We start from the raw sequence: 17,491 nt of genomic DNA, 5'->3' as shown, positions 1-17,491 counted from the left end.
TCCATCCTAAATTAAAAAAACAAAAAAGAAAACATAATATATATTGTCTGAACCAAAAATGGCTATTAATATGTGAATCTCTATGTATTTTATGTCTTTTAGTCAAAGAGCTTGAAACATTTTCATACATATCTGAATGTCCTTGTGAGATAAGGTATGGTATATTATTTTCATTTTACAAATAGAAAAACAGAAACAAAAGTCATCAGTTTGAGGGCCATCTGGGTGGCTGTCTTTTAAGCACCTGCCTGTGGCTCAGGTCATGATCTCAGGGTCCTGGGGACTTCAGGGGTCCAGGGGTCCTCAGCAGGGAGTCTGCTTCTCCTCTACCCCTCTCCCCTGCTGGTGCAGGCTCTCTTTCAAATAAACTTTAAAAATCTTTAAAAATAATTTTTAAAAAATAATTTTTAAAAAATTTATTATTATAAAAAATAGATAATTTTTAAAAGATTTTATTTATTCATGAGAGACACAGTGAGAGATAGAGAGAAAGGTGGAGAAGCAGGCTCCATGCAGGGAGCCTGATGTAGGACTCGGTCCCGGGACTCCGGGATCACTCCCTGGGCCGAAGGCAGGCACTAAACTGCTGAGCCACCCAGGGATCCCCTAAAAATAAATCAAATACTTAAAAAAGGTCATTAGTTTGAAATGTTTTGGCCCAATTTAAATCTCTAGAAACTATAGGTATAATATACCCCTGTAAAAGATCCTGGCAGCCTCCCTGCTCATGGACCTGTGTTAGCACATCTCTAACAGTTACATCAAAATTAATAATAACATACTGAGCTCACCCTGAAGGCCTCAATGCCTACAGAGATATGAAGCTTTCCTATTTCTTAATCCCACCCCATTTGAATTAATGCAAGGGATTAGGTAGTCTACTTCTCAAAATATCATGACATTTGGCCTGAATTTAGTTTTTCACCAACTTTCAAGTCTGTTGTAGCCTGCCTTATAGCCAGGTGCAGAAGTTACATGCTGTCCACCCCCCACCCCCCCAGCCAGTCGAGAATACACTGGGGAACAGGATGTACTATTATTACTATTCAATGAAAGCTTCATCAGTGAGCTTTTCTAAAGTTAATGATAGCTGAAGAATTTGCAGAACCCTGTTCTCTCCAGAGCAAATGATGATCCGCTTCTGTGTGCCTTTTCCCCCTAAAGTGCACATCACATTTCCTCAGTTTTGTTTGTAATCATTTGTTAGGACTGTCGGGGAGTACCCACCTGCCCCTGTCAGTCACGTTGGTTTCTGTTATCCCTTCTCTAAGACCCCGGCCTGTTTCTACCCTCCCTTACATCCCTGACAGGAGGCTCATCCTGACTATACACTTTAGTGATTAAAATATATTCACTCTCCTTCTCTAGCTAATGGCTAAAGTGTTTTAAATTCCTATCAACTGCCTCACTTTCACACTTGCCTAGGGAATTTTGATCTGGTGTAACTGCTAAGCAGGTTAGGAGTCAAGTGTGCCGAGCAGCTGCTACAAATGTTGTTTGCTTTGTCTGTCTTCTTCTTCGTTTGTTTTCCCCTCATAACCTCATTACTTAGGGGCACTCACATTTGTACACGTGATGGCGTTATTCTCAGGAAGAGTAAAAATATTTGACATTTTCCTGTAAAGTTCTACAATGGGAGAACTCCAGTGGATCACATGGAGACTTACAGAGAAATGAGAGGATCAGTAAGATCCTAGAATGACAGCTACACAGCGTCTCTTCAAGGAAAAGAATTTAGATATTCATCTGCTAGGAAAAATGAGTAAGGACAGCCACTCGGATATCTGAGAAACAGAAAAGAGAGGAGTCTTCTAGAGAGCCTGAAGACATTTTCCAGTGTCAGAAATGTGAAAAGTGGCCAACTCAGGTTCTAGAAATAATAATTATGGGATAATCTGGTCTTGAAGCAGAAAGTTTCAGAGATTTTAAAGACTTAATTGTACAAGAGTCATAAACTAGAATACTGAATGTTTTCTAAATTTTCAAGGAAGGAAATGTCACTATGTAATCAACCCAGGAAGACACTGAGGAAATTAATGTGTAAAAAAAAGTTTCCCAGGGACGCCTGGAGGCTCAGTGGTTGAGCGTCTGCCTTTGGCTCAGGGCGTGATCCCGGGGTCCTGGGATCGAGTCCCGCGTCGGGCTCCCTGTATGGAGCCTGCTTCTCCCTCTGCCTGTATCTCTGCCTCTCTCTGTCTCTCAGGAATAAATAAATAAAATCTCTAAGGAAAAAAGTTTCCTGTGGGAAAAAAATATAGAGAAGCTCCTAGATCAGCAATATCCTAACTTAACCTCTTTTTGTAAAATCTCAAGCTTAGTTACAGAATAGGCAACTTAATGGAAGTAGTAAGACAATTCATGGTAGTAAATCAGAGGGTAAGGGAAGGAAAATGCTTTCTTAATTTGTAGAAAATACTTTGCAGACATGGGCCAGTTCAGAGGTAAGAAGCCCGACGAAGGCTGGAAGGGTACTGGAAGGGTTCTGTCAAGGTTCCAGTTTACGCTCATTAGCACCCACTTGAGAGAGAGACTTCTTACATGTGTGAAGTAGGTGAGAGCTCAGTACAAGTTCATAAAGTACTTTCAAATGCTTATTCATCATTTTTAAAATGTATTTTTAATGGATCTACTTGGATTTCTAAAACACTGCAAAATACATCAATTTTAAACTTAAAAAAAAAAATCAGGTAAATTAGGGAGCCCAAAGTCAATATAAATTTTAGGTTCTAGTAAATACACATAAAAAGTTACTTACAGGATCTGCAGAAAAATATTTTTAAACCAACCAATGTTCTCTAGCATACATTTGGGCCAGAAGTCAGGATTATCCTGATACTAAATTCTTACTTTGCTTTCACTTCAGTTCCTGATATTAAGAACTAAAGCATCACACATAAAGATCCAATATTACAATAAACACTCCATTGTGATCTTTGGTTAGCTATAGTAACCAGCAAACAAAACACTAAGGGAAACTACCTCAAAGATTTAAAAATTAAAAAAAAAAACTTTTTTTAAAGCCAAATAGAAATTTAAAACTCCCCCCACCCCAAGGGTTATCATTTAAGCAGTTCTCAATGATAAACAAGTTTTACAGCAAAAGTTTGGTTTCAACCTGGTTATCTGAACTTCAGAATGTATTATCCCACTTTTGAGTGTGACTCATAAAAGCCTATTTATGAAATACTCATTTCTGTGTATTCCCTAACATTTAAGTTAAAACAGGCCGTAATACAGTAAGCTAATTAAAACTTAAGTCCAACTGAAATTTTAAAAACAAAATGTTATTTTGATTTCATTAGCAAATGAGATGGAAATAGTGAAAATGAAGTCATTCTGGACTCTACCTTGCAGTGAAGTCAGAACTACATGAACTGTCCAAGATGTCTGTTTTGGCTGCATTCAAGACAGGAATTGAAGGCATATCATTCACAGGTTCAGCTATAATAAAAGATATAAGCCTCAAAATTAGGTATTTAGCATGTTTCCAACATTATTTCAGAAATTTCCATTTTTCTTTAAGATAGCATACTGCAAATTTTCTTCTTAAATTTTCAAAGGTAAAATTTTAAACTCTTCTTTAAGTGTTCTGGCTTAAAAAAAATTCACTTAATTAAAGCTAACTGAGGGGGAAGGTGGGGAGAAAGAGGCCTAACAAAAAATAAACACATATTTAAAACTAAATCTGAGTGTCTAATTTTGCTAAAGCTTTCACAGAACTTCAGTTACATATGGTAATTTCTGCTTTTTTACGAAATAGTTGCTATTTTGGTAATCAATTAAGAGAGAGAATTTCACTGGTTAATAATTAAACCCCCTGGTAGAGTTTACATTTTTATAAATTACTCTGGGGAAGACTCCCATTTACTTTTTGCCTTTGAAACCTAATGTAATAGCAACTGAATATTTTGAATAGTGGGCTTCACAGATAAAAATCATAGACCACGATGCATGTGAAAATTCTGTATTAATTGTTAAAAGTTGTACAAGTATTGGTTATAATTACTGAAGACACCTGATCTTAGGGAAGAATGGCCTTAGGGAAGAATCTCAACTTCTTTGTAGGTATTCTTTGATACATAATGGCTCAATAATCAGAATCTGCCCTAAGCAGCTTAGAGATAGAACAGATGAAATACTCTTTATTACATATTTCATAGAATTTTGCTTGAGATACAGTGGGCATCCCGAAAGCAAGCTAATTCTATTCACTACAGTGACATGCCTTTCCCTTGACTACATATTTTTTCCTCCTTCCTGATATTTTTCTTCCGTTTTTTGGGGGAGGGAGGCAAAAGAGGAGAAGTAAGGGTAATGGTGAGAAAAATACTAAAGTTTGGAGCCAAGGAAAGCACATAAGTAGTTGGGATGTGTCTTGTGTCTGGCAGGACAGCCACTGGCAGCACAAAGAACTGGTCCCATAGTTATCCTGGAAGAACGTTCTTTAGTGGAGCTAAACTTATAATTTAGCTTAGTTTAGTAATAAGCCTCTGGTTTCATAGTGGAAGCCAAAGGAAAATTTGTTTTAGAGAAAATGCAGGAAGATATTTTTTGTTCTTTGTTTCTAGGGATCTTTACAGTAACCCCTTTCTTTTGTATTTGTTTTCTTATTATGTGCAATCAGTAGGTGATGTGTAATAATCACAAAGCATACCAGATTTAAAAATATGTATGTAAACCTTTTTATGGTTTATTGGTAAATTCAAATTATAGATTAAAGCCAAGCCATTATTTAAGTGGATTGCAGCTATTACAGTATTAAAAACTCAGCATCTAATGGGGAATAAAAGGTACGAAGAGAAGAAAGTAGGCAGAGTTGAAGCTAAAAGTTCCACAACACAAGCCTTCAAATTCAGTTATTCTCTCCTGTTATCTGCCTCACAGAGAGTTTAGTAGTTTTCAATATGAAAATATTCAGAATTTATCAAGGCTAGTAGCTGTTTTATAACAATAATAGGATCCCCTCAAACAGAATAAGCAGGGGGGTTATATAAACCCAGTTTTGTCTGTTTGCAGGAACACTTACTACCTCCTTGGGGACGAACAACACGAGGCTGCACAAATGAGGGCTTCACGACCTCGAACCACCAGAAGAGCTCTGCCATGAACACCAGATAATTACTCTACATAAAAGAGTTAGGAAAAGAAGAAAATCAGGTAAGACTTGACCAGAAAGTAACAATAAATACAATTTTATTCTGTTTTACCTATTAAAATATAGGTTTAAATCTCATTCCTTCATCACTGGAGTATATACATCCATGCTAGGCTATTAAATCTGAGATGGACTATTAATGCTTATAGGCAAAATTTGTAACAGCTACTCAAAACCTCTTTGCTGCTTTTCTCTGTATTTCCAGAAGAGCAGCCCAATTTATGTGGTAGGCATCGATACTTGTGACCATAGAACTCTGAGATATAATGTATAAGGCACTCTTTGTCCAAAGTCAATACAAACAGCTGAAACAGCTTTTGTCTCTGAAGAGTGGCTATCATTAAAAAAAAAAAAAAAAAAAACCTCTTTCCAGATCCCTAGAAATCTTTCCAAAACTTAATCCAGTATCTATGTGCTTGATGATGCTACACTCACTCACAGTAATCCAGGCTCTAAATAACAAAAAGACTCTAGATGGCTATGGCTAATTATTAATAATTTTGAAATGTACATACAGAAACATTAAACAATATAGCAACCTAACTTTGAAAGGTTATTAGTAAGTTGACAATGTCATTTGCCCTTTATGATTTATATTTGAAAATGCGAATAATTTTTAAAGTAGCTTAAAATTATAAGAAAAGACTAAGGGTCCTCAAAAGCACATTTCTAATACAAGCTTATATTTTAAGATGCATACATCATAGAAGTATAAACATGATGAATTATTTTAATTGTAGGCATCTGGTTAGATTAAAAAACACTATACAAAAAAAACACTACACAAAATCTGTTTTATAATTACTTAAAATAATACTTCATTAAATTCTGGCATCTAATAAAATTGTTACTATCAAATTAATATTTATTTATTTATTATTATTATTATTATTTTTTTTATGGTAGTCACACAGAGAGAGAGATAGAGAGAGAGAGAGGCAGAGACAAAGGCAGAGGGAGAAGCAGGCTCCATGCACCGGGAGCCCGACGTGGGATTCGATTCCAGGTCTCCAGGATCGCGCCCTGGGCCAAAGGCAGGTGCTAAACCGCTGCGCCACCCAGGGATCCCCAAATTAATATTTAATGAGTAAGGTCTTATTTCATATTACATTTCAGTTTCCAAAATTATCATTAGAAATATGGATGTTTTCTAATGCCATGTCTTCCTCCTGTTAATTTTTTTTTAAAGATTTATTTATTTTAGAGCTGCAAGCAGGGGGGAGGGGCAAAGGGAAAGAATCTCAAGCAGAGTCCCTGGTGAAGAAGGAACCCGCCTCGGGTTCTTGAGATCATGATCAGGAAGCCAAAATCAAGAACTGGATGGTAAACCGACTGAGCCACCCAGGTGCCCCACTTGTTAATTATGAATAAACCTCAAAGCTCTACATACTCTCATTTAGAGGTCATCTATACGTAAGCTGGTGATTTTCAAATATTCATCTTTTACCTGATAGTTCCAGAAGGCTATTTTGTATGTAGAAAGTGAGGGAAAGAGAAGAATCAAGGGTAACTTAGGTTTTGTCTTCAGCAACTGATAGTACCATTTAATGAAATGGGAAAGACTGGGATAATTACATAGTGGAAGGAATCCTGAGTTAATAGCTTTGAGATATTCATTAGATATTTATGTGGACTTGTCAGGTATGTGGTTGAATGTAGGAGTCTGAAATGTTATAGAAGATAAGGCATATGGTGAACAAAATTTGGTAGGTTTCCTACTTTTAGCAAATTCCCAGAATATTCAAACATTTATAGACAATACATACTGGTTTAAGCAATTGTTAGAATTTGTGATTTTTTTTTTTTTTTTTTGGAAAGGAAATGAGAATGCTTGCAATCGCAAGGGCTCTGTGTTGGATCCCATCCCTGCTTACTCTCTCAGAAGCTTTACATTCCTAATTATAGTTCTTTCTCCTATATATTTATTCTTCCCCTCAACAGAACCCTCCCTTCTTTGCTTTTCAACATGCTCAGGTCTTCCAAATGAAAAACAAAACAAAATCTTTACTCAGTAATTCACCATTCTCCAGTTTCTCCTCACTCCCACCTTTTTACCTCTTCATAAATTTCTCTAAGGTAGGCCTATGCTAACATCAGGCTTCCGGCTCCCTAATCCACTCCAGTCTGGCATACAAGCACATTATTCCTCCAAAACAGCACTTGCTCAAGTCACCAACGACTTAAATTTGTTGCTAAATCAAACAGATTTTTCAGTCTTCATCTTACATGACCTCTCAGCAGAATCTGATACTCTTGATGCCTCCCCTCTTTGAAAACTGCCATCCATGCCCATCAGCTACCAAATGACTCCCAAATGTATTGAATGTACTTACATAAGCAGTGGCCTACAGAACATTCCCTCTTAGATATCTCAAAGGCATCTCAAATGTCTAGAACTGAACTAGTGATCTTCCCCACAAATCTGGCCTTATTCTAGTTTTACCTCACTCAATGGCATCACTACCTCGGCGTGCATGCCAGAAACCTAGGAGTCTTCCTCAATGCCTCTTTTTTTTCCTCCCCATATCCAGTTCATCACTAAAGTTCATCATTGCAAATTCTGCATCCTAAATACTTCTGGAATCCACCCACTTTTCTCCATCTTCATCATAATCACTCTGATTTAAATGGTTTCCATCTTTTGTTTACAACACAAGAGCTTTATCTTAAACTATTAAGCCAAACAAACTTTTCAAAATAATACCCCTTCCTCCACTTCACTGGTCTTGGGAAAGTGATTATCGGCTATGAGAGCATACTTGATTGGGGTCCCTTTTTAATTTCTCCAGTTTCATTTAATACCACGTTCTCCAGAGTTCCCCATTTTACCCATCAGACTGTAAAATCTAGAAGGACAAAGCTTGTGCTCATCATTATATCTTCAGTTTTTAAAACAGTGCCTGGTACATAATAGATGCCCAATACATACATACTTATTGAATCAGTGTATAAATGAATGAATGATTAAATGTGTAACAAAAAGATCAGTTCACAAAATACCAAACTATTGACAGGGAATATTCCCTGGTAATGAGATCACTGTGATTTGTAATTTCTCTTCATACTTATCTCCGTAGGATATTTTCTAAAGCTAAGGTATAAAATTATAACTAAAGTATTGGTCCTAGGTTCCACTATACAAGTATAGTTAACTGAAATCTGTATCTTCTGGAAAACCACTGTTTACGTGCTCAACTAAATTGTTAACTGAGAATATTTTAAGGACTTTGGTGTTCAATATCACTAAACATGAGAGAAATGCAAATCAAAACCACAATAAGATATCAGCTCACACCCGTTAGAATGGCTATTGTCAAAAAGATAAGAGTTGGCGAGGATGTGGAGAAAAGGGGACCCTTGTACATAGTTGGTGGGAATACAAACTGGCACAGCCACTATGGAAAACAAAATGGCAATTCCTTAAAGAATTAAAAACAGAACTACCATATAGATCCAGCAATTCCACTTTTGAGCATTTATATGAAGAAACTGAAAACAGGATTAAAGAGAATCTGCATTTGTATTCATTGCAGCATTATTCACATAGCCAAGATATATATGGAAACAGCCCAAATGAATGGATAGAGATGTGGTGCATCCAATACAGTGGAATATTAATTCAGCCATGAGAAAGATAAAATCGGTATGATTTCACTTATATGTGAAATATAAAAAAGCTGAACTCATAGAAACAGAGAATAGAGTATTTACCAGGGACTGGGGAGCTGAAGAAAGGCAGGGGGGATTTTAGTCAAAGGGTAAAAACTTCTAGTTAGAAGTGAGTAACTGGGAATCTAATGATTATAGTTAATGATAATGTATTGCACACTCAAATGTTCCTGAAAGAGTAGATCACCACAAAAAGGAAATGGTAAATATGCGATGTGATAGAGGTGTTAGCTAATTCTTGGTGGTAATCATTTTGCATACTTTAAGTGTTGTATGTCAATTATAGCCAATAAAGCTGGGGAAAAAAATACTTTGGTAAGATGATACTATGTTCGGCCACAAGATGTCAGCACAGTAAGAGCATTTTCCCAGTAACCAAAGCTTTTAAAGATCATCTCTTTCTGAATTTATGATTAAACAGCAATAAATCGTTGCCATATTCCAGGCTTGATACCAAATTAATTTCATTTAACAGCTTTCTTTCCTTTAGGATAGTCATGCGATTATACATTAACATTCATAAACAATGTAAACAATGCAGAAGAAGGTGAGATGTACAGAACATGGAACACCAAGTACGGCTGAACTACTCTCCCCCAAGCCCTAATGTCAACCTCAGAAGAAACCACTGTTAATAGTTTTGTGTTTATCTTTCTAATTAACCTTTTTTCATATACAGATTTGCATACAAATAGAAAAAATAGTTTTTAATATATAAATTACATCACACTATAATGTTTGCTACCCACTTTCTTCACTTAATAACATCTTGGAGAGCTTTCCTGATCAGTAAAGATACCTACAACTCCTTCCTTTAAACAGCTTGACTATATCACAAAACATTTTTATTGTGTCCCTCCAAAGATGAACTGTTCCCAACTATTCACCACTAACAATCCTTATACGTGCCTTCTGTGCATTTTAAATTTGGTTACGTAATGGCAAACTGCCAACTGAAAAGACACTACAAGGACGCCTGGGTGACTCAGTGGTTGAGCATCTGCCTTCGGCTCAGGGCGTGTTCCCAGGTCCTGGGATCTGAGTCCTTCACTGGCTCCCCTCACGGAGCCTGTTTCTCCCTCTGCCTATATTTCTGCCTCTCTCTCATGAACAAATAAAATCTTTAAAAAACAAATAAAAAAAGAAAGAAAAAGAAAGAGACCATATCAGTATATGCTTCCCCTAAGAGGGGAAGGGGCTGCTCATTCCCTTTATCCTTATAAACACTTGGTATTAAAGCTAACCAAGTGACCGGGTGCCCAGCATCATGGACCAAGCAACCCCTTGAAGGCTTGAAGTCTTAAGATACTCAATGTAAGTCAAAGTTGTGGTTCTAATAATTTAGCAAATGATACAGAAAGTGACCAAAGCTTTTTCTGTAAACAGTTACTTTTTTTTCTCTTTTACTTCACGAATCTCTCTACCTACCTCCCCTCTGGCAACCTACTAGTTTGTTCTACTATTTCAGAGTCTGGGTATTTTTTTTTTTTAATTTGTCTGTTTGTTCATATGTTTGTTTCTTAAATTCCACGTATGAGTGAAGTCATATGGTATCTCTCTTTATTCTGACTTATTTCACTTAGCACTATAACCCTCTAGGTCTATCCATGTTGTTGCAAAGGGCAAGGTCTCATTCGTTTTATGGCTGATATTTGTATGTGTGTGCATGTGCATACACACCACATCTTCATCCATTCACCTATGGCTGGACACTTGGGTTGGTTCCCTATCTTGGCTATTGTGAATAATGCTGCAATAGACATAGGGGTACATATATTTTTTCGAATTAGTGTTTTCATTTTCTTTGAGTAAACAGCCAATAGAATTACTGAATCATATAGTAATTCTTTTTTTTTTTTTTTAAGATTTTATTTATTTGAGAGAGCAAGTGAGAGAAAGCATAAGCCAGGGGAGAGGCAGAGAGAGGAGGAGAGATAGACTCCTGCTGAGCAGGGAGCCCCCATGCAGAGCCTAACGCTGGGAACTGACCGACCCACCCAGGCACCCCTCATATGGTAATTCTTTCTTTTTTTTTAAGATTTTTATTTATTTATTCATGAGACACACACACACACACACACACACAGAGACACAGGCAGAGGGAAAAGCAGGCTCCACGCAGGGAGCGCGACGTGGGACTCAATCCCGGGTCTCCAGGACCACGCCCCTGGGCTGAAGGCAGTGCTAAACCACTGAGCCACCCGGGCTGCCCCTCATATGGTAATTCTGTCTTTAATTTTTTGAGGAACCTCTATACTGTTTTCCATAGTGACTGCACTAGTTTGCATTCCCACCAACAGTGCACAAGGGTTCCTTTTTCTTCACATCCTTGCCAATACCTATTTCTCATCTTTTTGATTCTAGTCCTTCTGACAGATGTATCTGTCCAGTTATCTATTTTAAATATGCCTGATTTAAGAAAATGTCTTTATATCTAGATCATGCCCAGACTAAGTCAATTCAAACATCAGGCTATATATTATTTATTGGAATTCCAAGGTAAACAACTTTCAAAGTAACCAGGACTTCATTTATGCTCCCACCATACTATAACAGCATCTGTCTAAGATTCAGAAACATGTAGTAGCTTATCCTCTATTGTGCTAACATGAGGACAATGGGTCAATTTTGTACCACAACTTTTAAATTTAGCTTTGTATTGTAAGAGAAATCTTTAGCTAACACTGTATTAAACCTAAAACAGGCAGACAAATAAAACTTTTTTCAAAAGCTCTTTTGACTGATATTAACAGTTAATTTATAAGTTTAGAGTGACTATGCCACTTATATATCTAGTTATATTTTTCCAAAAAACTTAAAGCAAAACAAAACAAAACAAACCACCAAGAATTATTTAATTTACCTTTATGGATGAAGCGGCATACAGCATGTCTTCCAGGGTGAAATGGCAACACTGGTTCAAATATTCTTGGCAAAATTCTTGAATCAGCTGCAGATTATATAGGCTATCAGCCAAAGACATGGTTTCTTTCAAGCAAATATCTTCAAATAGGAAAAGAGCAAGGTGATGACTTTGGGTTAATCTGAAAATATACATTTCATATCTATTTTATAATCTAGTGGCTTAGTACAAATACACAATTATGTGGAATCTGTTTTACATATACATACAAATATAGTGGCCACTACATAGAAAGACTTAGCACTACTTTACTGAACTATCTTCTCCAGGATTATATGTAAAAGTTTTTTTAAAAGCCTTCATTACTTATTAAATTCTGTTTTCTTAATATTTATCACCATCTATCTATAGCCTAGAAATATTTCACTGTAACACTTACCTTCTAATCTGACAACACCAGGACAGTAAAAATGAATAAGAGCAGCTAAAGCACAGCCATCTGTACCATCTTTCAACAAATTTTCTACCAATGGAATGCAAGGCAGTTGCTTGAGCAATGTTTGCTCCTTCCTATAACGAGCCTACAATAAAAGAAAAAAAGAGAGAGAGATGAAAACAAGTAAATACTAAACAACATACAGGGGGGAAAAAAACAGTATTATAGATTCTAATGTACCAGTTACATACATCAGGAGAAATGAGAACTATTCAGCAACACCCCTCTTTCCTAAATAATACTAGATATTACTTTACCAAAGTAAAATACAGAGCAACAGCATTACAGTTTCCAAGGACTTAGTATAACGTTATATTGCCAATTTACATGAAATGACATTTAAGCTAAATATTTAAAAATAAAAGCATCACACAATGGATTTAGAACATTTTGTATCCAAATTATCAGTTCTGTTCTTCCCTAAAATTCATTTATTTTAATGTTATATTTAATTTAGACCACGACTTCTTACATTCAAAAAGCAAGTGTACTGCTTGAGCAGAAAGAATTTTAAAAGCTCTCAAAATTGGGAAGCAGGTATAAGAATACAATACTATTCTTACAGGAAATTGGGCAATAAGAAACATCACTTTGAGGAACTAGAGTATCACCAAGCTATGCTGGCTTGGTATCTGAATGTTAAGATAATGTACATAAAGTATAACAACTTTGAAACTGGAAAAAAAAAAAAAAAACAATCCAAGTGAGGTTTCATTCACCAACAACAGAGCAAATATAAGGATTTCTGCTCCCCCTTAGAAAAACATAAGAAATCTTTGTTTTCTTTAAAACTGCTTGGTGTGACTGGATACAAATTCGTGAGACATGCTGTAAAATTTAATGGTTCAGAGAACAAGCTCTTGAGTCAGATTACCTGGGTTCAAATCCTGGTTCTGCCACTTAACTAGCTCTACGATCTTAGACAAATTACTTCAACTCTCATTTCTCAGTTTCCCCATTTGTAAAATACGGGTAATACTAGTACCTACTTGATAGGGAGGACTACTGAAGGATTAAGTAAGGAGACGCCCATAAAGTGCTATGCACATAGTGATAACTAAAGGTTGGCCTATTATTAGCTGTCAGCTCTCCTAAAGGCAAGAGAACAATGCTGAAGATTTAATGAAGATGCACAGTGAAGTATTTTATTAGGGAAATTTATGATTATATTGGTTACTGATATTTAAAGTTTTTTTTAAAGTAATCAAAACTAATTTTTCTTCTAACTCCATCTGAACTGGTTATCTCTATATTTTATGATTAAAATATAATTATGAAATAAAATACTTTTGTGAGAATAAAAAAATAATTTATTGAAAGGAAACATTTACTATTTGGTGGTGAAGTTAAATTTCCTTTCAATGATATCCCTCAGAAATGAAAAATGAAATATCTATTCCTATTTCTCTCTGGCTACCCAAGAACAAGATTCATGGAACATTTTTTCCTCTTGAAGATATTCAGAGAGCTTGTTCTTTTTAATCAGTGTGCACTAGACATCTGTATTTAATGGTATGCTCCAAACTCAGAGTACCTATATTCAGAAAAAATTATGTACATGGCACTATATAAATTTTTTAATTGATTACTGAGTTGAATATCCTATGAAAACTCCCTCAACGTTGCTGCTAGTAAAGTTTAAAATTTAACCACGAAAAATGAGCAAAGAAGACGTGAAGGGAAGGGTGAGAAAGAAAGAAGAAATCAACCAGTAGCATCTGCTAGCCTTAAGTTACCCTTCTCACATTTGGTAAGTCACAGTTCCAGATCTTTACACTCCTTTTCTGGCCAGCTAGAAACAAAATAGTCTCCCTCTTAGAAATCCTCTAAGTTGGCTGGGCTCATTCCCAAACTTCCCAGATCTCTAGCAGTAGCCTGTTTTCAGCCTACAATTTGAACTGGACTGAGTTGAGCACCCTGGGTCATGGAATAAAGAACTGAATTGTGTGATTTGTCCTACTGCTCTCTGCCAAGTAGCACTTCTATACAAGGCACACGCACACACAGCCTTATGAGGCTTTAGCAATAAATGTCAATGGCTTAGGATAGATTATCAGGGATTTGTGAGGACCAAGCTAAAATGCTTTCCTGAATATTATATCCTAAAAGATTTATCAGGTAAATCAACTTTTAATCTTGAAGTCATGTACAACTCGCATTTGGAGTTCATGAAAGTTGTAGTCTTTAATACTTAATCTTACTATATATGGCTTTATAAACTTGCTGTGTGGAAACATTCCCTGTTCTTTCTACAAATTGAGAAATCTGGCATTTAAGAGGGGCATTGTATTTTCTTTCTCTCAACACTATAGTGTATTTCTAAATGATATTTTTATTTCTGAGGGTTTGAAATACCTCTTAAGTGGTCTAACCACCAAGATATAACCCTTAAAGAACAATCCTTCAGGTCAAATCAGAACTGAGTATAATTTAGGTCCAATACTGGTACGGCCACCGAGAATATATCTCTTTTTTATCACACAAAAAGTGTACCCTACAACTCAGGCTGAAAGGAAATGAGTCTTTAAAAAAGATTTTAAGATACAAATTATTTGCATATGCAATTTATATTCATTTTTCCTAAAGTTATTAAAACTAATGAGAGTCTTTATCCATACATTTTTTTTTTTATCCATACATTTTTTAACATCGTTACTGACCGTCTGTAAAATATCAATAGGACTAACAAAAGAATGCTTATGCTTTAAACTATTTCTAAAGCTTTTCATCTAAACCTCAGCTAGATTTTTAAATCTTTTTTTATATTATGATCATATAAGCTTAAAATCCAATCTCTATGCAGCAACTAACAGAATTATATGAAATGACTATACCAACAAGACATAAACAATACCATTCCATAATTACAATTCTGGAAAGCAAATTGAAATAGCTGGGCAAACTTACTGGAACCAGTTTCCAAAACCATTTGGAAGGAGACTTCAGAGGAAGCAGCGGGGGGAAAAAAGGGAAAGCAAAAGGTAAAGGGAAAATTCATCAGAATGATTTTTAATTAACAAGTGACAGTAAAGCTTCTGAAAGTGGAGTTCCAAGTTTATAATTCTCATAATATTTTTTAATGTTAATATTTTAAAATATTAGGTTCTTAATGATAAAGATCTCCACCTTCTCCCCTCCTCTCCTCTCCCAATACAGAAATTCATTTTTCAGATACTCAGGATATTCTGTATACTTTGGCAGTGAATAATTTTATTTTCATGTTCTAGAATAACACATATTAAAAAATAAATCTATATCCCAAAAGGGAAGTAGAAAGATTCCAGGGCTGGATTTGCAATCATTATAATTCTCAGACACTAGTAAACCAAATTTGATAAGGCAGTTATTTCTTTCCAAAGAGAAAAAAAGAGAGACTATGTCATTAAGGGTACAAATAAAGTAAACAGAACTGTAGATTTGAACGAGATAATCATTTCTTTCAACTATATGATGAATTTCTTTTAATTAATGGGGCGAGAAAGTAATTAGCAATTCTTACTAAGATTTTCACAGAATCTCTAAGGCAAGCAGCTATTTACATAAAGAGAATATAAATGCTATTAATTTTACTGTCTAAAGGTATCCCAAATAATATAATTTTACTTCTTTAAAATGATGAATAAACTCATAATTTCAGTTAATATGAACAATTTGTGATTATCTTTGTATTTCCTAGCATGATTTCTAATAGCCCTGAATAAACATTTATTGAATGTACCAAACTAAATGAGGTCTGAATTAAAATTCATATTCAACTTTTAGGTAGAAAGTTTATTCTACAGAGGTTCTTGGCTGGTTCAGTTGGTAGAATGTGTAACTTCCTCTTGGGGTTGTGAGTTCAAGCCCCGTATTAGGTGTAGAGATTACTTAAAAATAAAATCTTAAAAAAAATTTTTTCCTACATAAAATTAACTGTAAAAAAAATAAGATTTGGAAAATAAGATATTTTAAGAACTTCAAGAGTCAGAAAAATATCACCTCAAGAATCAGAAAAATACCAACTTTCCATAAAAAGATAATATGTGCAGTAAGTTTTCCTTATTGCTTCAGGAAGAAAAACCTTCATAATTTTGTTGCATGTATGTTAATCTCTCATTTAACCAGGAGTTTGGGGCAGCTGCAGTTATGATAACCATAAAAAGTATAAGAGCAGGAACAAAGGAAGCCTCCAAGAATGTGTCAGGATCCCAATGTGTAAGAGGAATGTAAAAAACGGGTTTTCTTGTTGTGAGAATAGAAGAATCCATTATATAGAAACTGATAATAAGAAATTTATTATGAACTATTAAAACAGGAGCTATGCAAAGGAGTCTCTACTGGTTCAAGTTATTCTATGTATCTTGTAAAATATTCAAGAAGACTTTTTACTAATTTAGACTCTTCTGGCCTTCCTCCCACCTCTCCACTGACCTAATTTACTGATAGCAATCCTATTCGAGGAAAAAGGAAAAGGATTTAGATTGCCTAGCTGAAGGAAATATGATTTTAAAAAGTAAATATACTAAAAGAATAAATGCCTATGCTATTCATGTTTATAACCTCATGAGCTTATAACCTTATAAGCCCAAATATATAGTAGAAGCTCCCTGCTGAAGGAGAACTGTATTTCTGAAGTAAACAGCAATTGCCCCACCCCCTCCTTTTTAATTTTCAGAGAACTAGGCAAACTGCAACCTCAAATCCTGTTCTAAGATGTAATTATGACACCAAAATGCTTTTAAAAGGCCACAGATAACTGGTGGAAATTTGTTTATTAAGTCCTTACTGATGACAGGGACCAACCTGGGCAGTTCAGATTTCCTGGAATAGTTCTAACTTCCAGCATTCCTTGAGTCTTCATCACACATTTGGCTCACTCTAAGTTTTCATTAGTTATTTTAGGTCTTGCCATTAATATTCCCCACACAGTTCTATGTCTTCCTCTGGGTATATACAATCACTCTGAGATTTGGGATAATTCCTAAAGTTCTTCTACATGCTCCCAAAACACGTTGGGAGGATACTGGTTCGACCTGGCTTTTGCTGGAGACCTCATGGAATTGGAATTCATTAAGGAGTCAATCATAGTGTGACTAGTGTGACCTGTCACCTCCTAACTCATTAGACTTAAGAATCTCTTTACCGCTGTAGGTCCAAAAGTTGTGTTGAACTGCTGATAGGAATGTAAAATGGTAGAAATCTCTTTGGAGAAGATTTTGGCACTAGTTACCAAAACTACATATGCATTTACCCTCCAATCTAGCAATCCAATTTCAATGGAGCTTACTGAAAATCCAAGAACACAAAAGGACATTATTCTTCATAGCAT

At 35.5% G+C, this 17,491-nt stretch overlaps 1 protein-coding gene across 7 annotated transcripts in view; it reads right to left on the bottom strand.

The window, feature by feature from the left end:
- CAMSAP2 (calmodulin regulated spectrin associated protein family member 2) overlaps window positions 1-17,491 on the bottom strand; it is a 112,832-nt gene that overhangs the window by 13,453 nt on the left and 81,888 nt on the right. For 2 of the 7 annotated variants that reach the window (XM_041758793.1, XM_041758811.1), the window contains exons 5-9: window positions 15,091-15,123; window positions 12,127-12,268; window positions 11,688-11,827; window positions 5,027-5,123; window positions 3,348-3,441 (exon numbers count right to left, since the gene is read on the bottom strand). In XM_041758793.1, coding sequence (XP_041614727.1) covers window positions 3,348-3,441; window positions 5,027-5,123; window positions 11,688-11,827; window positions 12,127-12,268; window positions 15,091-15,123 — 506 coding nt within the window. The remainder of the gene's footprint in view (window positions 1-3,347; window positions 3,442-5,026; window positions 5,124-11,687; window positions 11,828-12,126; window positions 12,269-15,090; window positions 15,124-17,491) is intronic. The other 5 variants (XM_041758803.1, XM_041758821.1, XM_041758838.1 and 2 more) reach the window with 3 other exon arrangements.

This window comes from Vulpes lagopus, chromosome 1 (genome assembly GCF_018345385.1).
Source record: "Vulpes lagopus strain Blue_001 chromosome 1, ASM1834538v1, whole genome shotgun sequence".
NCBI lineage: Eukaryota > Metazoa > Chordata > Mammalia > Carnivora > Canidae > Vulpes > Vulpes lagopus.
This window is presented reverse-complemented; position numbering and strand designations above follow the sequence as displayed.